This window comes from Xenopus laevis, chromosome 9_10S (genome assembly GCF_017654675.1).
Source record: "Xenopus laevis strain J_2021 chromosome 9_10S, Xenopus_laevis_v10.1, whole genome shotgun sequence".
Classification (NCBI taxonomy): domain Eukaryota; kingdom Metazoa; phylum Chordata; class Amphibia; order Anura; family Pipidae; genus Xenopus; species Xenopus laevis.
The window spans coordinates 46,588,958-46,610,425 of NC_054388.1; the positions used below are offsets into that span (position 1 = coordinate 46,588,958).

The 21,468-nt window shown below is 39.8% G+C and overlaps 1 protein-coding gene across 9 annotated transcripts in view; it reads left to right on the forward strand.

Moving 5' to 3' along the window:
• Positions 1-21,468, forward strand: part of bptf.S (bromodomain PHD finger transcription factor S homeolog) — a 65,457-nt gene that overhangs the window by 14,770 nt on the left and 29,219 nt on the right. For 7 of the 9 annotated variants that reach the window (XM_018237648.2, XM_018237653.2, XM_018237650.2 and 4 more), the window contains exons 3-15: positions 2,472-2,689; positions 3,330-3,479; positions 3,864-4,025; positions 4,492-4,677; positions 5,666-5,853; positions 6,627-6,982; positions 7,107-7,238; positions 7,571-7,700; positions 7,925-8,057; positions 8,291-8,515; positions 9,578-11,825; positions 12,791-12,915; positions 13,592-13,720. In XM_018237648.2, the coding sequence (XP_018093137.1) occupies positions 2,472-2,689; positions 3,330-3,479; positions 3,864-4,025; positions 4,492-4,677; positions 5,666-5,853; positions 6,627-6,982; positions 7,107-7,238; positions 7,571-7,700; positions 7,925-8,057; positions 8,291-8,515; positions 9,578-11,825; positions 12,791-12,915; positions 13,592-13,720 (4,382 nt within the window). The remainder of the gene's footprint in view (positions 1-2,471; positions 2,690-3,329; positions 3,480-3,863; positions 4,026-4,491; positions 4,678-5,665; positions 5,854-6,626; positions 6,983-7,106; positions 7,239-7,570; positions 7,701-7,924; positions 8,058-8,290; positions 8,516-9,577; positions 11,826-12,790; positions 12,916-13,591; positions 13,721-21,468) is intronic. The other 2 variants (XM_018237651.2, XM_018237652.2) reach the window with 2 other exon arrangements.

A 21,468-nucleotide genomic window follows, 5' to 3' on the forward strand; every position in this document is an offset into this window, starting at 1 on the left:
AATTTTGCATTTTTATATATGTATTACCCCTTTAGGGTAAAGGCTGAAAATTCAATTTATCACCCAAGCCCTTTTCTCATCTTAAAGTGGACAACAATACACACTAAATCTCAATCGCCCTCTGTTTATTTGTATGAGAATTATTTCCACCATGGGTTTACGTGTGGTTCAGAAACTGATTATAAACAATGCATTAACCTACATTTTCCTGAAATGAAGGGGGAAATAGACAGTTACTATTTGCTTCCATAATAAATATTAAGAGTTGCTCATCTATATTTGAAATATGTACTTATTCATAACAGGGCTGGGAGTTGAAAATTAAAGTCAAGACTTCACTTGTGGTTCTGTGAACATACAGTATAAAGGCACATGGCTGCAGTTTTTTAATAGATAATCTACCCCTACTGTAAATTATAAGGATATTAGAAGTCAGAGGGGTTGTTCTGTGACCATATAAAGGCACAAGGCTGCAGGCTGAGTTATACAGGGAACTCTGAGTATCACTCATGTATTATAAGGTATAATGTGTCCCTTTCTGTAAACTGCAGTAAAGCAATAAAGCATAGGGACCGGTTGAGAATACACAGTTCAACATTTTTATGGCAAGAACCACCTGTCAAAATCTCTATTCATTAGAAATTAAACTAATAAAGTAGAATTAAATGTAATACAGGTATGGGACCTGTTATCCAGAATGCTTGGGACCGGGGGTATTCCGGATAATGGATCTCCCTGTAATTTGGATCTTCATACCTTAAGTCTACTAGAAAATCATGTAAACATTAAATAAACCCAATAGGCTGGTTTTGCTTCCATTAAGGATTCATTATATCTTAGTTTGGATCAAGTACAAGCTACTGTTTTACTATTACAGAGAAAAAGGAAACCATTTTTAAAAATTTGGATTGTTTCACTGAAATGGAGTCTATGGGAGACTGGTAATTCGGAGCTTTCTGGATAAATGGTTCCCTGATAATGGATCCCATACCTGTACTTTATTGTTTTAACCATAAGGGAAATTACACATGGTAGGGTTTTTTTTTCACCTTTTTAATTCAGATGTTTTACTTGCCAAAATTCTCACTGATGCCAATGCAAAGGTATTTTGACATTTTGTTGCAAGTGCAGGGCACAAAACAAACTGTGTGTATTGCCTCGTCTTCGGGCGACTAATCTTCCCAAACTGTCTTCCCGCCACAAATACAGTGTATAACATGCATTGATTTGATTGAATACAAAGGGGAAGGTAACTGCCTCACCTGCGACAAAGCATGTGACCACGTTACGCACCTTTTTTGTAGCTGTTGAAGTGGCATAGCCTTCCAGGGTTCAGTTATCATTTTCTTCTTGCTCAGCATTTGTTCACTGCACACACAGCATTTTGACTGATTCAAACATGTTGGCCAGATTTGGGGGCTAACTGTATGGTTTTTAAAGGATACATATAGAATAACTGAAAACCCCCCAAATATTTTAGGCAATAATAAATAACATATGCTGATGCTTTTACTGTGGGCTAAAAAAAATTATCATTAAATTATTGTTCACTTTATAAATCACCTTTTTTTATTTCAGCCCCCCATAGATCTGCTATGGTTCCTGTCAGTGTTTCAAATGAGTGAGAATGTCAGAAGCACAGTATAAGGGTGATAGCCAATCACAGCCCTGCAGGCACACAAGCAAAGGCAGCCTTCACTTCCCTCTCAGGTTAGCCAAGTTTCTGATAGGGATGCACCCAATCCACTATTTGGGATTCAGCCGAATCCTTCGTTTTGCCGAATACTGAACCAAATCCTAATTTGCATATGCAAATTAGGGGCCAGGAAAGGATACACTGGGAAAAAAATTTTACTTCCTTGTTTTGTGACAATATTGCATGATTTCCCTTCCTTCCCCTAATTTATATATACAAATTAGGATTCAGCCAGGCACAAGGATTTGGCTGAATCCGAATCCTGCTGAAAAGGCCGAATCCCAAACTGAATCCTGGATTCAGTGCATCCCTAATTAGTAATAAGTGCAGGCATAAACTCCTTGGAAACCTGTGTAGTCTGTAATAGAACTGCTTAGCATTTAAGTCTGCAGCACCAGCGGTTTATAGTTTTACAGTTTGACAACACTATCAATACTTGTGTAAAAATCCTTAATGTCATTATGATCAAATGGATAATTGTGTAATGACTTACATGTCATTTAGGTTTTTTTTTTGTTTCTTTGGCAATGACATCTCTAATATATCTTTCTCCATTAACTTTGTGAAAAGAGGGATTGGTGGATTTTCCCCACCAAGAAGCAGATAAAATCACCATATTTAGGTACCTTACATTGTGATTTCTGTTATTATTGGGCAATCTTAGAATTTTCTATTCCCATGCAGGGTAGGCATGGCGTGTAAACCGCTGCTTTCTGGATAGTACCTTAGTACAATATGCAGTTGAAGGTACCCACTTTCCTATTTATTTTTGCAGAGAGGAAGACTCTGAGATTGACAAGAAGATCTGGTACTATAGCACCAAGGTCCAGCTAGCAGAAATGATGGAAAATCTAGATAGAAATTATTGGGAAGCAGATCTCTGTAAAACCCTAGATGAGCTGCAGGAAGAAATCCACAGGCACATGGATCTAACTGAGGAACTTACTAACAAAGCTCGGGGAAACAACAAGTCCTACCTATTTGTGGCCAATGGTAAGAATCATAAATTTGGTGTTGCTGCCTTGTGTTCTATAGATGATTCCCTAGAGTGGGATTCAGTGCATGCAGATCAGAATGCTTGTACATGGGGTCTCCTGTAATGTTCCTTGTGGCTGGACCTGCATGCAGGGATAATATATCTTGATTAAAGTCCCATCTCATGTACAGGTATGGGACCTGTTATACAGAATGCTAGGGACCTGGGGTTGGCTGGATAACTGATCTTTCCGTAATTTGGATCTTCATACCTTAACTCTACCAGTAAACATTAAATAAATCCAGTAGGCTTGTTCTGCTTCCAAAAAGGATTCATTATATATTTGTTTGGTTCAAGTACAAGTTAGTTTTATTACTACAGAGAAAAATTAAATTGTTTTTAAAAATTTGGATTATTTGGATCAAATAGAGTCTATGGGAGACAGCCATTCTGTAATTCGGAGCTTTCTGGATAACTGGTTTCCCGGTAACGGATCCCAAACCTGTACTTGTATCCATTTCTTTTATCTAATTTTTTAGTCTTTTTTAGTCTTTCCTCTTTGTTCCAAACATAAGCAGTACATTTTATGATAGTGTTGCATTATGGTTAAGCAGCATGAATAGACCTTTTACTGCTAATATTTTCTTCATTCTGAAGAGGAAATAATGGAGAAAATGAAGGCTAGGCAAAGTTCATTGGAAGAAAAGAAATCTTCAGAAGAAAATATGGCTGGGGAAGCTCTGAAGTGTACAGAGGATGAAAAAGTAAAATCGGAGACAGAAAATCCAGAGGAAAAAGCCCAAGCAGGTGGGTCTGTCATATCTTTATCCAACAGAAGATTCCCTAGTTCCTAATTCCATTCACTTATTCAAGTCAATGCATGGTTGCTAGGGTAATTTGTATCCTAGTAACCAAACTGATAAATCTGTAAACTGGATAAACTGAATAAAAAGCTAAATTACCTAAAAAAGCAAAAAGTAATAAATGAAAACTAAGTTCAGATTGTCTGAGTTTCAATCTCAACATTAAACAAAGTTAATTTAATGGTTAACCCATTTAATGCAGACACAGGCCATGAAAACCTTTGGGCAGTTGGAAATTCTAATTCATCAGCCATCCTTAGGGTGCTGGTAGTATTACAAGATGTATTTCTTTGTTCCATCTGTAATTCTGTATTTTTCACCTTTGAAGACAAAACTACTCGAGAGGACTCAGTCTCTAAAGAACTAGGCACCAACCCTGTTGAATCTGCTGCTTCTCTAAAGGTGGCAACTCCAGGGGCAAAAGAAGACTGCAGCAAAGTGGCTGAAGCTGAAAAGGGCACAGATAAGTCTTCCTCTGCAGCTCAGCCAGGTACTCACTTAAACATTCAGCAATTTGTCTCTAAAATGTTTGTTGGGTTTTTTTTTTTTTTTTGTTTCCAACCTTCAGGGTTATTGATCTACAGTTTCTGAAGCAGTCAAAGCATAAAATGCCTAAAATGGTTTAGGAATTAAAGTGTTACTGCACCAAAAATGAACTTCTGTATTTTTCAAATGATCAAGCTTTTTAAGTCTCTGAAGCTGAACTGTATTAGGGCTTTTACGGAGTTTAAAAGGATATACTGCCCCCTGCTGGCCATTTCAGATATCTATTGCCCTGATAGTCAAAAGTCTCAAATTCAGCATTCTTTTTTTTAGCAAAGGAGAATTTAGCTTCCTATGGAAGACATAATTATTTGTCACAATCACTACTGAAATCTCATGGCTTGTCTGGTTATGAAATAAGCCCCTGTGTCTGTAAAATATAGTAGATAAATTATCTTCCTTCTTATATGAAGCAAATCCACCTGACACAGTCTCCAGTACAAACATTTCTCCAGCTCTTCAAGCTTGCAGAGAAGATGGAAACAGTGCTGCTCCACAGGACTCGCCCTGCACCAAGAATGAACCCAGGAAACACACTGACAACACTGAGAATGTTGAGGGCAGACACAGCCCTGCTTCCGCTAATCCTGATGAAAAAGGTAACCTGAAGATAAGTATTCTTTAGACGTGCAAGCCCCAGACATAGCTCATATTCCATCTATGACAGCACCTGTACATCCCTTTTAAACCACTTTATGTTTATCCTTGTGTGAGCCAGTACATACAGTCTCTGTCACCTACTTTCAGAAGTGCTTCTATGTTCAACCTGTATGAAGCACACAATGTCACTAACCGGGCATAACCTGTAAATTATGAAGCTACAGTTTCATAACGAGAGCTGCACACCAAGATATACCACTTAACACTTCTACATGGAGAGATGTTAGCCACAAATTTATTTGAAGGGATTCTGTCAAGATTTCTATTGTGTAGTTATTATTTCTAAATTACACTGTTAACACTCCAAATAATTCACTCCATCATGTGAAATTTCATTTCTAACCCTGCAAGTGTATTTTTTTTTTTTAGTTGTGATATTGGTGTGTAGGCAGCCATCTCAGGTCATTTTGCCTGGGCATGGGCTTTGCGAAAGTGCCTGTTCTGCACTGTCAGATTTCAAAATTAAATATAAAAAAAATGAGTTTTTCTCTTTTGAAAAACAGATTTTCAGTGCAGAAGTCTGCTGGATCAGCACTGTTAACTGATGCACTTTGAAAAAAACATATTTTCCCATAGGAGTATCCCTTTAAGGCAGTGATCCCCAACCAGTGGCTCGTGAGCAACATGTTGCTCTCCGAACCCTTGGATGTTGCTCCCAGTGGCCTGAACACAGGTGTTTCTTTTTGAATTTCTGACTTAAAGGCAAGCTTTAATTGCATAATAATTGTATGTGTACTGCCTAACAAAGCCTCCTGTAGGCTGCAACTCCACTTAGGGGCTACCAGTAGTCAATCAAATCCAATATTTTGCACCCCTTTACATTTTTTGTAATATGTTGCGCTATAACATTTTTTACATTTAAGTGTGGCTCACAGGTAAAAAAAAGGTTGGGGACCTCTGCTTTAAGGTATCACTTTTCTTTCTCAGCACCGACAGAAGTAAAATCAGAGAAGATCAACTCTGAGCATGGCGATTCTTTGGGCACAGGGAAAGCATCCTCCTCACGCATGGTGACCAGATTAAGGAACCCAGACAGCAAGTTAAGTCTGCTGAAGAACCATCAGGTTTCATCTGCAACCCATGAAGCAAATAAGATTTTTAAGGAAGGCAGAGAGGTTTGTGTTTGAATGGGCCACGTGTGGACCAAGCTGCACTCCTTTGACTCCTAACCTGCCCTTTTGATTTTTTTTTTTTAGTTGTTATTGGGTAAACCTTTTCTCTGCCGCTTGGCTTAGCCTCCTTCTTTCTGGTGGCACTTAGACCATTCCAAAATATATCCAAGAAACTGGTATAACTGGTGAAGGATCCATTCAGAATCGAGGTTTGACTCTAAAGAAACTTGAATTCAGCTTGGCATTTGCCTTCTTATTTGCATGCCTTCACATGGAGCCTTGGTTTCTGGCTGCAGTATTTTTATCCACTCAATATTACACTCATTCATGTTTTTTTTTCTTATTTAAAGTTTGTTATTAGTGATAGGAAACTGGCATTATTTGCCTTTTTATTGTGTAGTCCATTGTGTTCTCAGTGTAAAAGGAAAGTGCTGAGATTATTGTAGAGTTGCAGCTTTGGGTTTGATCATTGCAATATATCCCTGTAACAATTACTCCCATACTTTGTCTCTGCCTGTAGCCAGTGGTTCAGAACAAGTGAAGATTTGTTGTACTGTCTCTAGAGGCCTGACTAGCTGTAGACATTTAGGGCTGGTAGCATGGTTTCCCCATGTCTTTCCTTATCCTGAATAGAGCACAGTTACTTCCATTTCCCCTTCCCTCCATTTAGTTGTCATGAATATAAAGTCATATGTAGGAAAGTAGCTGTAGTTGAGTTGGCCTTTGTTAACAGCATTGTTTTACTCTATTAATTTGCTCTTTTTTTGCTCTTACAGGTTCTGGTGGTTAACTCTCAAGGTGAAATTTCCCGCCTGAGTGCCAGGAAGGAAGTGATCATCAGGGGCACCCTGAGCCATTATTTCAAACTGGGCCAAGAGGGCAAATACAGAGTATATCACAACCAGTACACCACCAATTCTTTTGCACTGAACAAACACCAGCACAGGGAAGACCATGACAAAAGAAGACACTTGTCACACAAGTTCTGCGTGTCACCCCTGGGCGAATTCAAGTGGAATGGGTCTGTGCATGGGTCCAAGGTACTGACCGTCTCCACACTGAGACTGACCATAGTGCAACTCGAAAATAATATCCCAGCATCTTTCCTTCACCCTAACTGGGCCTCTCACAGGTAATGCCTTTACTGGATGAGCATCCATGGTTAAATGTTAAACAAACAAACAAACATAACTCCTGAAAAGTCTCTGCATTTTTTGGATTATCACTGTTATACTGTTTTGTTTTTTTTTATTTAGGTCAAATTGGATAAAGGCAGTTCAGATGTGTAGCAAACCCAGAGAATTTGCACTTGCCATAGCAATCCTGGAGTGTGCAATTAAACCTGTTGTCATACTACCAATATGGAGGGATTGTTTAGGCCACACAAGGTAAGAAAAGATCTGACTGCAGAACTTTATTTCCTTTAACTGCTGCCTACCTGGTCATCTTTCTGATTGTATATTGAACCATCCTTCCTCTCTGTTATGGGGTAGAGACTGCAACTATGTTGCATCTGATTATAGTTAAAGGCAACACTCTGAGAGCTTCTTTATATCAGAGGTGCCACCTACTGCTTAGTATGCATTCTCGCAGCTAAAATATATGTATTAGTATTATGGTAGTTTGCTTGACTAGAAAAACAAATCTAAACAGCTCTAGATTATTTGTACTTTGCCTTTTGCAATTAAATATATCTGTATTTTTTTTTCTTCCTTTTTAGGTTACGTAGAATGACCTCTCTGGAGAGGGAAGAAAAAGACAAGGTTAAGAAAAAAGAGAGAAAGCAAGAGGAAGAGGAGAGTATGCAGCAGGCAACATGGGTGAAGTACTCATTCCCTGTGAAACACCAGGTACTGCAGCAGGACATTCTTTTTGCTTTGTTGGTCTCATATTGGTGATCTGTGTTGCATTCATTAATTGTAAAATGAGCACAACAGTGGGGTGGTGAGAGATATATTGTCTCAATCACCAGAAATGTCTTACTTTTATAGTTCATCTGCATCTTCTACACTTTGGGTTTGTGTTTCATTGAAAGATTAGGAATCCTAATCGGCACATTACCTTTACCAATTAGGTTTGGAAACAAAAAGGAGAGGAGTACAGAGTCACTGGCTATGGAGGCTGGTGCTGGATCAGTAAAACACACGTATCTAGGTTTGTTTCTCGTTTTCCCGGAAACACAAACGTCTTCTATAAGAAGCACCTTGGTGAGTGACTACTTTTTCTGCTTCCTTGTACCACAGATAGCTTTGATTGCATATTAAGCTCGCTTGCTCTTTGTGTTGTAATTTGTTTATTGGACTATACTTATTAAGGGCTCTTGCTCTTTGTGTAGTAATTTGTTTGTGTCATTGTGAAGTCCTTTAATTCATGGCCAGGGAACAAAGTTCTGCTGTAGCAAGCAGTAATATTTCTTTCTTCTGATATATTTTCAACTCAGTTAAGGGCAGAGAGAAGGCTGAAAGTCTTCCATCATTAGACGAAAGGCACAGCCTGGCAAAGGTTAAAGTAGAGGACCATGTAAATCTTGAGGAGTCTGAGAATGGGCTAAAGGAAAATTCCAAAGGCATACCCAATCCAGTGGATTCAAAGGACCAAATGAAAAAAGAGGAGAGTGAAAAAAAAGAGAAGATGGAAGTTGATTGCACACCTACAGGTGACAAAGGTAGGCTTGGTCTGTGTCCAGTCTTTGTGCTCTGTGCCAAAAGCTTTATGCAAATCGGTATTTGGATGTGGTTTTTTATGCAAGTTGTTTCTATAGATCAATCTGCTCTTTTGTTTCGTTCAAAGGATGCAGCAGGTAGGATATGTGTATTCATGAAAGGAAAGTTAATAGTGGAAACAGACCCAGTGTTTTGTTTGCCATGGATTAGCACATAAAATGTATAACTTTTGTGTTTTGCAGTGCAGTTACATATTGATATTTTCAGTATTTCACATCATGTTAATGTTTTCTCTAGGCACTTTTTTAAATCTGTGTATACAGTGTCCTTTAAAGAAAAATGCATTATGTAGATTTGGATTGGCAAGTGAACTCTCACATAAAAAATACATCCCATTGCCCTGCAAATTTATAATTTCTGTATCTCTTTTCTGCCTTCTGTTCTAAAAAAACAAAAAAAACAAAACAAAAAAACAACTCAATTTACCCCACCCCCCTTGCCAAAAGTGACAATTATCTTAATCTATTTGCTTTTTTCTTCAAAACACACGCCTCTCCCTCTGTTCAGTGTCTTACTTAAATTTTTAGATGTACACTTATCACCTTTAAGTTTACCCCAAACCATCTTGCAATCTTCTCTCATAAATGAATAAATTTCCCTTTCCACCCTCTTAAAATAACAGAAAAACGGATCTTTCTTTATTGTTAAATATAATATATCTTTAAGTGTTGGTTAGCAGCAGTAACCCCTTCATTACCACTGTGTCCCTTTTTTTTCCTTTGGCTCTTCTTTTGACCCATTATTTTTAGACCTGCACAACTCCCATCTTTAAAATTAGCCTGCATCTAACTTTCTCCCAAGGTCTTCCTCTGTCTGTCTGTGTGTGAAAAAGAAATCATTGTATACTCTCTTGCAGTATGGTCCCTTCCCAGGAAGAAAAAACACATTTTGCATCTACTTTTCTCATTCATTCTGCCTCCATTGTCTGCTGTTTTGTTATTTTGCTGAGCCCTGCAACTATACTTATATAATAATAAATGCAAACAAGTAATATTTCTTTACAGATCATGAAGACCTACATTGTGAAAGCAATAATACAATTAAAGAAGAGCCAATGGAAGTGGACAAAACCAAATCTAAATCTTGTAAGAAAGAGGAAGAGACTTTTCCTGATGCAGATTTAATCAATGTTAGTGAGGGCTTCCAGGCCAGAACGTGGTATAAAAAGAAAGTAAAAACATCAAGGTTAGATGGACTACTTGAAAGGCGTATCAAGCAGTTTACACTGGAAGAAAAACAGAGGATCGAAAAATTAAAACTGGAGCATGCTGCCAAAAATGGCACAAGTATTTCACACTCTCAAACTCAAAGCATTTCCAATAGCAGCAAGTTACCCAGCAACCAAGGTAATGAGATGTTAGCTACGCATGGTGGTAGCTTAGACAAGACAGAAATACTAAAATCTAATGAGAACTGTGCTGATACCGATGGTGCTAAACCCAACACACTTTCCTCGGGTATCCTCCCTGAAGTTGAGGCCAGAAAAAGCAATTCCTTATCTGTTCCAAGTCTGGAGAGCCAGCAAAGAACAGAGTGTATTGAAAACAAAGCTAATGTAATACAAAGGGAAGAAAAGGAAAGATGCTCAGAAGCTCAATGGTCAGCACAGGCAGCTGAATTCAATTCTTCAAAGTCAGAAAATCTCAGGCAAACAGGGGTAATTGCTTCAGAAAGTGAAGGATTAAAAAAAGACTCTTCTGGAAGTTTCTCTGTGGGAAATGATGCAATAACTAGCAGTGTACAGTCTTCTCCACTAGTACCTGCACATAATACAGGAGACCAAGACTGTCCTCAAAGCAGTTTGCCCAATAAAGAAGCAGCTGAAATCAAGTGTCAGACAGTGGAGCATTTAACTGAAAAGCCAAACTCCCTAGTTGGGGAGGAGGAGACGGATTGTAATTTAACACACAGCAGTGAGGGAAGTCATTTATCCGATGACTGGAGTAGCAAGGATGAAAACATCAAAACTGAATTTGCAAAATCGGAGATTTTAGCAGAAGAAATACCTTTTTTGAAATCTGTGGCCAGCAAGAAAAAATCTAATGATTTATTAGAATCTCAAAACCTCACTGCTAATGGAGACCAGCCAGGTAAAGATGAGAAACTGGATCAGCATGATATTGTTAACTCTTTGGACCATACCAGTGAGAAAGACCAACACTGCAATAAGGACAAACCTGTAATACAGAAAAATCAGACAGAGGAAATTGCAGTATCTCAGGTCAATGGAAAAGATGTGAATTCTAATGAGTGCTTAGCCAGTGATATAGAGGCTGAGATTAGGAGCGTTCGGGGGATTGAGCCAAAAGCAAACAACATCTCAAAAATTTTCTCTGAACACGATGTTAAATCAAGGGAACACACAGGAAAACCTCTTATGAACGGGGACATTAGCACTGAAGATGCAGAAGACAAACCTTCTAGATTTTTTGATGGTGAATTAAAAGAAATGTTGAATGTTGGTGAGGAAAAGTTTAAGGAAAAATCTCTTGATTTTACTGGAAAAAACTCTACATCTTCAGGCCCAAGGGACAGTTTGCTTGGTGCCAAAGAAACCAGGGAATCTGAAGAGCTGCAAAAAACAAGCCTTTCTGCTTTCACGTTAGGGGAAGAAGAAGATTCTAGTTTGAGCAGTGATTTTGCAGACCATAATGGTGTGCACACAGATTCCAGTGGGGAAAATCAAATCACAACTGTTGTAACCCAAGTTACCACAACATCAACCATGTCTGTATCTAAGACAGTTGTTGAGATGTCTTGTCAGTCTTCTAACAGAACAGGGACAACCGTTGTTTCATCCACGGAAAATACCTCTGTTTCCAGTATAACCAAAACCACTACTATGACAAAAATATCTGCCCCCGATCCAAACACTGTTACTGAAGTGGTGTCTGTAAAGGAGCAGAATAAAGTCAATATGAGCACAACTGTTACAGATTCACTGACCACTGCTGGTCGGACCATTTTGTCCTCTGTAACTGTGAGCAAAGAATATTCCACAAAAGACAAAGTTAAACTGGTTAAATTCACCAAGCCAAAAAAGATGCGCTCAGGGACTGCTCTCCCTTCTTATAGAAAGTTTGTTACTAAAAGTAACAAGAAGAGTATTTTTGTCTTGCCAAACGATGAACTTAAAAAACTCTCACGGAAGGGAGGTATACGAGAAGTTCCTGGATTCAATTATAATGCCAAACCTGTGCAGGATATTTGGCCCTATCCTTCACCCAGACCAACATTTGGGATTACATGGAGGTTAGTAATACTTACCTGCTATTGATTCCTTTACAAATCTATATCACAGAAAATATATAGAATTGATATTTATTTGTTTTTTCTCAATTTCTGTACTGCACTTTCTTACCCTCCTGTTTCCTAATGTTCCCACCAAAACTGTGCCTTCAGTACATTAATGCTTACCTGACTGAGGTAATAATAGGATTGCTAATACTTGCAATACAGTTTACACTTGTAAGCAGACAGCCCTTGCTATTGATGTTTTTAGGTAAGAAGTGTGTTATAAGCGGTGCATTATGGCACACTTGTATCCTCTATGGGGGTGTAATTTTGGAATGTAAAAAATAATAAATTTTGGTGAGCTGTAATATCACATGCACACTTTCTACAAAACAGACAATGGATGTTGTAGTATTTGTGCTACAATGAAAAGCATTTATAGTTTGCAAGTCCAAATAAGCTTCTCTTTAAAGCTGACCTGTCAACCAGGCATAAAAAGCTGTATAATAAGTTATATTTTTATAAAACCATTCATACCTGTTGTAAACTATTTTAAAAATCTCAGCTGTCAATCAAATATTGCCTGCTCCTCCTCTATGCCTTAGGCATAGAGGCGGGGCATGCAATTACTTTCACTTCCTATTCAGCACTTCCTAGATGTCACTGCACTGGCCACATTCCCCCTCTCTCTTCACTATTTAATTGTGTAACCAGGGCATGGGGATGGACATCAGGTTTTGGTGCACAAACAAGATTTTGAGATGATGCAAGTCTTAATATCAGTTTCCACAAAATGGCTCCTGCCTGCTGGTTATAATCTTGAGTTCCTAGACTGAAGGAAACAAAATTCAAATAATTTATATAGTGTAATTAAAGTTCATTTTGCTTGACTAATGTTAAAAAATAAGATTTGGAATATTTTTTTCGGATGACAGGTCCCCTTTAAATCACTATAAAAGTCCTACTAAGTGTGTCTTTTGCAGGTATCGCCTTCAAACTGTAAAGTCTTTGGCTAGTGTGAGTCTCATGCTGCGCTTGCTATGGGCGAGTTTAAGATGGGATGACATGGCAGCTAAGCCCCCTCCAGGTGGAGGGATAACAAGGACAGGTATGTCTGTTCTCTTTTGGAACTAAGTTTTGTTCAGTCATGATACAATCATTTTTTAAAGGTGCATATATGTGTTTAGATGTACAGTTTGGTCATTCCAAACCTTTGGCTCCTGGTCTTGGCTTGTAGATTAAGCTGTTGGTAGGGTTACTACTGCAGAACGGAGCACTGTAGGATTAAATTACAGTAAAAACACATTTTACATTTCCAGGGTGTGACCATTATTAAAGTCTGACAAGCATGTGCCAGTGCACAGAAACAAACATGGTGTTTTTAACAGTTTATTCCAGATAAACAATAATACACCAGCAATGGCAATCAGTCGTTGCTCAGGTATGCTCAGACCTGCAGGAGCCTGTGGGGAAAGATATTGCTTATCTGACCCCCTATTGTCCTCACAGAAGCCTGTGTGGTCAGAACCTTTAACTCTTGACTAGCTGGTCATATAGAAATCAGATGGATTTCAGTACTGTTCCCAACAGATTTGTCACACTGGGGACTAGCAAATTGTGTAAAATCAGGGAAATGTATTATGCATAATATATAGGTGGGACCACAACCAAAAAACAATGTAAAATAAGGGAAAATGTAAAAAGAGGAAGGGGGTTAATATTGATGTTGCAATGTATGTACATCGTTCTGAAGTGGTATATAACCAGTGTCTGTGCAATTCCAGAATCCTCTGAAACTGAAATTACAACCACTGAGATTATCAAGAGGAGAGATGTTGGTCCATATTCGATTCGAGCAGAATATTGCATTAGGAAGATCATTTGTCCTATGGGTGTTCCAGAGGCACCAAAAGGTAGTTCAGTTTCCATTCTCTTGCACATGGTAGAAATGTTCACCCCTCTATGCCCATACCTGATAAATGTGTGCGTGCACCCACCCCGTTATTTGGCAATTAGAACTTATTCTTTCAGTGCTTTTATAAAAGTATTCTTTTTGAAAAATAAAAAAGCTTACATCCAGGAAAGCTAAAAAGAACACTTGAGAGGCCACAATAGGTATCAGATGGGATTTGTGCCACTGTGACCGAATACTGTGTTGTAAAGGTTGTTAGATTACTTCATTGATCCCCAACCCCTTGGATGTTGCTCTCAGTGGCCTCAAAGCTGGTGCTTATTTTTGAATTCCTCATTTGGAGGCAAGTTTTTGTTGTATAAAAACCAGGTGTACTGCTAAACAGAGCCTCCTATAGGCTGTCATTCAACATAGGGGCTTGTGTTGCTCCCCAACTCTCTTTGCATTTGAATGTGGCTCACGGGTAAAAAAGGTTGGGGACCCCTGGATTACTTGTAATGTCCAGAATTTCCTCCATGCCCGACTAAAGGAGCCTCAACTAAGTATTGATGTAATATCGCTGTTCGGGTGACCAAATTTATGCACCTGTCTAATTTTGTTATGATGCATATTGCATATTTTCTGTTAATCCAATAAACTTTATGCCGTCTGAAATACTACTGTTTCCATAAGGCATGTTCTATATTTAAAGGAAGTTGCTACCTTGAAAGCTCAGCCAATCATAATCAAAACAAAAGAATTAAGAGGGGTTCCCAAACTTTTTGATATAACTGCCAGAGATGGCAGTATAGAAGCACCTTAGAGCATGGCACTATAAAGTAACTCAAATAATTTATAAATTGAATATATTGTTAATACATGTTATTTACACACTTTCCTTTGATGCAATGGTTTTTCCTGTGCTGTTGACATTCCCATTCCTGGCACAATGGGCCACCTGGAGGATGGTCCAACCCCTTGTGGATCTTTAGGAGGCAATAAAACAAAGCCACTCTAGGATGAGGATGTCTCGTTCGGCACCCTAAATCCAGAACCAATGCTAGGTTCTCTGGTCTCGGCTCTTGCTTCTGCCTTTAACAGCCGCCTGTCAGCTCGGGAGGAGCCCTCAGCTAAGTGGACGCCGCCAGGTCTTACTAAGGGAGGAGCAAAACTAAAGGTTCAGGCTGAGCAAGGGGCAAGATCGTTTCACCAAGGATACTGGATGGAAGACAACACCGCTTGGAAGACAGGCCATACAATATAACATAGCTGGGCAGGCCGGGCCAGCACAAGCAGAGTAGAGAATATTCCGACAGGCCGGGTCAGTGCAGGCAGAGTTCGAAGAATGGTCAGACAGGTTAGGATCAGGATTGGAGAGCGTAGAATAGTCAGTAGAGGTCAGGTTGGCTATGGTCAGGATACAGAGTTCAGAATAGTCAGGCAAACCGGCAAGGGTCAAATAATAGGAGATCAAGCAGGATTCCCGTAGAAATAAGCACCTAGAGACTACCAAATAGAACCTAACAACGGCAATGAGTTTTCATTCAAAGCCCCTTTAAATACTTAGAATTTTGCGCCATTGCGATGCAATGACGTCATCACGCTGGCGCGTAAATCCGGAAGAGAGTTACCAGGAGGAGGAAGACAGCATGCAGCGGGCATCCCGCTGGAGACGCGGCGGGCAACCCAGCCGGCCACTAGACCACCAGGGTGGGTCATTACAGAGGATTAAAAATAATTCACCTTCCTGTTCATTTGAGACTCCCATGTATCAAATATATCAGCTCCTTCAGCTTTAGATATTGGATAAAGGGGTTCTGTCATGATTTTTATGATGTAGTTTTTATTTCAAAATTACAGATGGCCATTCTGTAACTTTCTGTATAATGGGCTTCTGGATAACAGATCCTAAACCTGAATGGAATCCATATGCTAATTGTTAAATAAGTGAAATGCTAAGGAGTGGAACACACTGCCATCTTTGTGTGGGGAGAGGCAAGTATAGCTGCATTAAGCGTGGTTGAGACTCAGATTCTGTGAAGTATATCAAGAGGTTCAGTGAAGTTGATACTGAGACAGTTTGGAGTCATTACTCTGGGAGTGGACTTGCAATGGCTATATCTGTGCAGCTCATACATGCGCAAGTGTGTGTGGACTCACAACTATCAGTCCCTGAGCTGCTACTCCCTAATAATACACACGGTTATTCTCTGAGAGGTCTTTTGGAATGTGCATTTGACTGGATACATTTTTGCATCTCTATCTGTTTCTGGTATTATCTTCCAGACTTGAGGCGTCATAGCACACTATACAGGAATACACTGTCCCCACAGTAGTCACTCCTAGTTCCTTATCATCTCATATTGCCTGTATGCAAATTGTGAAGATGGTCCCCACAATGTTCATCCTCTAACAGCCAACAATTGATGATAAAATCATTTTGCTGTGAACATTGCATTTTTGTTGGGAACTTTGCTTTTAACCCCTATACAGTTGTGAACTAATATTTGGTTGTATAATCAGTGTTTCTGAGATCTGCTGCACATCTGTGTTGTATGGAGTCCACCAACTTCTGGCACCTGTTACATTCCACAATTCTTCTGCATTTCTTGGTTTTGCCTCAGAAACAGCATTTTTTATGTCACCCATCTATGTCATCCAATCTATTGGATTAAGGTCCGGGGATTGGGCTGGCCACTCCATAACATCAATCTTGTTGGTCTGGAACTAAGGTGTTGCTCATTTACTGGTGTGTATGGGGTCGTTGTCTTGTTGAAACTACCAATTCAACGGCACTTGCTCTTCGGCATAAGGCAACATGACCTCTTTAAGTATTTTGATGTATTGAAACTGATCCATGATCCCTGGTATGTGATAAATAGGCCCAACACCATAGTATGAGAAACAAGACCCAAAAAGAACAATCTTGCTTTCATCGGTCCACAAAATGTTGGGCCATTTCTGTTTAGGCCAGTCAATGTGTTCTTTGGTAAATTATAAGCTCTTCAGCACATGTATTTTTTTTCAACAATTAGACTTTGTGGGGGCTTCTTGCCAATAGCTTGGCTTCACATGGGCGTCTTTTAATTGTAACAGTATCACAGGTAACTTTAGACCTTCTTTCATCTTCATGGAGCTGATCATTGGCTGAGTCTTTGCCATTTTGGATATTCTTCTATCTATTCGAATGAACGTTTTCTTCCACATCTTTCAAGTTTTGGTTGCCTTTTTAAAACATTTGAGATCATTTTAGCTGAGCAGCCTATCATTTGCTTCAGTTCTTTATATGTTTTCCCCTCTCCACACAACTTTTTAGTTAAAGTACACTGTTCTTCTGAACAATGTCTGTCTGAAAGGACCCATTTTACTCAGATTTTCAGAGAGAAATGCACTATAACCAACATGCACAACATTTGCTGCCTTCCTTCCTTAAATAAGGACCGTAAATGACACTGAATGAATGACCTCAGTAATTGAACTCCATACTGCAATTATTTGGAACAAGCTATTATTATTATTATTATTATTATTATGAACACTGCTATTATTTGCCATGTAGAAATATCTACCAAAAACAGTGATTGATCAGGTTAGTGATGTCAGACTGCTGCTATTCTAAGCACAACTGTATATGGATTCTGTGGACTGTTTTTTAAGCACATGTATGGGACCTGTTATCTAGAATGCTCAGGACCTAGATTCTTCTGGATAAGGGAACTTTGTGTAATTTTGATCTCCATGTTTTAAGTCTACTAAAAATCATTTAAACATTGAATAAACCCAGTGGGGTTGTTTTGCCTCCGATAAGGCTTAATTATATCTTGTTTTTTTTTTTTTTTGTTTCAAGTAAGTTTATTGAAAATTCCAAGCAATACAGTAGAATATAGCAATGCATAAATCAGTTTGAGTCCAATTCACAGATTGGATGGATCAGCAAGAATTATATGTTTGTTAGCAGTTAACATTTGACACTAGACATGTACATTATACTCGTCTTTGTACTTTATCAACATATACAACCAATAAAGTTCAGCTGTTGTGGTTTGCTATACCTCTGCCCTATTAGCATTATTGGCAAACCAACCTGACCAAATTCTTGCATAGGTTGAGAGTTTGCCTCTCCTTTTATATATGTATATGGTGCTCTAGTTTGCACGTTTCATTCATTGCTTCTATCCAGGACTCTAGTGGTGGAGCTACTTCCGCTTTCCAGTTTTTTGGAATAAGTCTCTGGGCTTGGAATAAAGCCTTGGTTAACAGCTGTTTTTTTTTTCCACCAGCATATCCTGAGTTGTGATTACCCCTAGAATACATAGCACTGGGTCAGCTACGACCAGAACATCAATGGCTTTGCTTGTATGACATATTACCTCATCCCAATATTGCTGTATTTCAGCAGCCCTCAATGCTAGATTCCATTGAGCGTCTGTGAGATCCCCTATATCGCTCTCCCACAGCGATCTGCATTTAAGGCCTTCAGAGCTTGCCTTAACTGTGGTGATTAGTTTGTACACAGCTGAGATCTTATATTTCAATGGACCTTGTTTGATTAGCTTAATCAATGGGTCTTCCTTAATTTTTAAAGGTGAGAGCCTATGCCTTCTTCCCAGACACACTTGTATTCTGTTATAACTTAACCATTGGGCAGCTGGTAAATTATAATGGTTTCTCAGGGTGTGAAAGGGTTTCATAGCAGATTCTCCCCAAATATCGCCAATTTTTACAATTCCGCACTGGGGCCAACACTGAGGGGACTATTTCAGACAGTTTGCCAAGGGTTTTATTGCCCCAAAGAGGGGTAGCAGGGTCTATACTCGAGCTATGACTGGTCTTTTTGGCAAGCTCATATGCAGCCTTGGCTTCATGGCATATCAGGCTGCCTTCAGACCTCAGGGTTGCACATAAGTGTCTGCCAAGCTTCCATTTGCTTGCTACTCTGCTGTTTCCAGCTGTTGTATAGTGGTGTACATGGGCCTTCCGGGGTCATTGAACAAACTTAAGTTGCGCTGCTAGGTATAGTATTTGGAAATCATGGAGAGCCACCCCACCTTCATGTCTTGGGCATTTCGGAAGAGGCAGTCCAATTCTAGCCCCAGACAAAACCTCTTATTGCTCCATCTACATTTTTAAAGAAGGATTTTGGAGGTGACTTAGGAGAGTGCCACAGCATGTATGAGATTTTTGGTTGTACAAACATTTTTATTAAGTGAATACGCCCTGCTGGACCCACCAGCAAGTTGCCCTGTGCTTCACACTTGTTGGTAACCCAACCAAGCAGCGGATTTATATTTTGGTCTATATTTGAAGTTATAGGTGTGGAAATGTCTACCCCTAGGTAAGTGAATTTGGTTACTATAAGAAGCTCACAATTGGTCAGGTTTTCACCGGGGGTTTGGAGGATCAACAAGAATAAATTTTATTTGGATTTACTGACCTGTAATCCTGAGACTTTGCCAAAGGTATAGTGGACAGGGGACATCCTTGCCTCGTACCTCCGGTGAGTGGAAATAGAGGTGTATCCCTATTGCCTATTCTAAGGGATGCTACTGGGGCTTTATAGAGAAGTTGTATCAGGGATAGAAATTTTGGACTTATACCGAAAACAGTCAAGACTTTCAACAGATACGGCCACTCGACCGTGCCGAAGGCCTTAGCTATATCTGACACTGCAATGGCTCTTTTTCCTAAGTTGGTATGGTCAGCTGTAAGATTGTAAAATAGCCTTCTTCCCTGGCATAAAGCCCAGTTGATCTTCATCAACCAGTAAGGAAACTATGCCTTTTAATCCATTAGCCAACACCTTGGCAAAGATCTTAACATCTGCTGTAAGCAATGATATTGGCCTATAAGACTCTGGTAATGCCTGGTCCTTCCCTGGTTTTGGGATGAGAGTTATTGCTGCTTGATGCATTGACGTGGGGAGGTTCTCTTTTAGGATTGCTTCTTTGTATACCTTAAGTAAAATTGGAGCAAGGGTAGTGGCATGCTTTTTGTATATTTCAATAGGTAAACCATCGGCTCCTGCAGCAGTGTTTTGGATTTGTATGGGATCAGATGTTAACGTTCCCACTGGCATTTTAAGCAAGGTTATTGCTTGGGGGGGGGATGTTTGTGACCTAGCTAGGTGGGCCAGTAGTCTGCCTGCTCTTTCCCCACATTCCCTTACATTGAGTTTCATAAAATTGAAGCTGTGTTGCGCTTTATCCTTCAGTATTTCAGCATATTTGTCCTGAGCCATCTGGAGAGCTTTAACATTTTCAGGGGTTGGGTCCAGGGCTATTGTTTCTAAATTGCATACTTCCTGTTCTAGCTGGTTTTGGATAAACTTGTTTTGCTTTTTAAAGGTATTCATTTCATAGATAAATTGCCCTCTAACAAATGCCTTTAGTGCATCCCACAATACTAAATGGTCAACTGTGTGCTCATTTACAGACATAAATTCCTGCACCTCATCTTCTATTGATTGGTAATTATCTAGCAAGTGTAACCAAGCATAGTTAAGGGACCAGCGTGTTTTGCCAACAGTCGGCTCCAGCTTCAGAAGGATTTCTAGAGGGGTATGGTTCGACACCCCCCATGCCAGGTATTTTGTATCGTGAAGTTTTTGGAGCATCCCCTGGCTCATGAAAGCAAAGTCTAGGCATGATAGCACTAAATGGGACATGGAATAGCAGGGAAATTGTTGCTTATTGTTGCTTATACAACCTGGTGCTGGCTTCTCAGCTTCCCGGTGCTATTAAGTGTAGTTTACTCATCCAAAGCGGACCACGATCATTAGATACCCTCCTTTTCTTGGTATTGATCCAATCACTGAGATCTTGTGGCGAAGTGAAGAAAAGCGAAGCATTATCCAATATCACTCTCAACCGTGCTGGGTAGAGCATTGCGTACTGATAACCGAGCTCCCTCAGACGTCGCTTGCAATCCACAAATCTGGCCCACTGACGTATCTCTGCCGAGAAATCACCAAAGAGGGAGACCTATACTGTGTTGTAGGCCAACGCCTCCTTATTTCCCGGCTTGCCCCATTGCTGGATCTCCGTCTCTTGCATTTAGCATTCTTGTGATGAGGGGTTTTGGCGCCGCTCTTGGTATTGGGGCCTTGGTTGGTATCCTATGCGCTTTCTCGACAGTAAATGTGGATGAAAAGGCTCTCTCCCAAATTTTTCCACCAACCAGGATTCTATGAAGTTTTCAGAGGAGCTTCCCTCAGCTTTTTCTGAAAATCCAATGAATCGAAGGTTATTGCAACGGAGCCTATTCGCCAGGTCGTCTGACTTATTTGCACAGGTATGTATTGCTTTATCAAGTTGCTGGATGCGCTCCGGTAATGGGTTGCATACATCTTCAACTGAGCTTACCCTGCGTTCCAGCGTGGCTGTTCGCTCCCGTAGTTTTTGGAGATTTAGATTAATAATGGAGAGCTCCACTTTTATTTCCTCTGTTTTTGCACATATCAGCATTGTGCAGGTTTCGTTAGACTATCTGATTTCGGGAAGAAGATCTGTTAATGTAATGCTGGTTTGGACTCTTCTATCTCATTAATGTCGGGCCCATCGCCGCCATCTTGATCTTGCTGGGCCTCACGGCTGAACCTTTCAAGCCGTGCTGCCACCTCTGAGGCTCGTTTCTGTGCTCGAGAGGGGCTCCCAGAGTAGCTCACAGGGCTCCGTTTTTGCTTGGTGATGCCGCTGATATTTGCAGGATATTTGGATCGGGAGTCAGAGCAAATCTCTAGTGCGTCCTCTTACATGCGATGCCAAACCACAC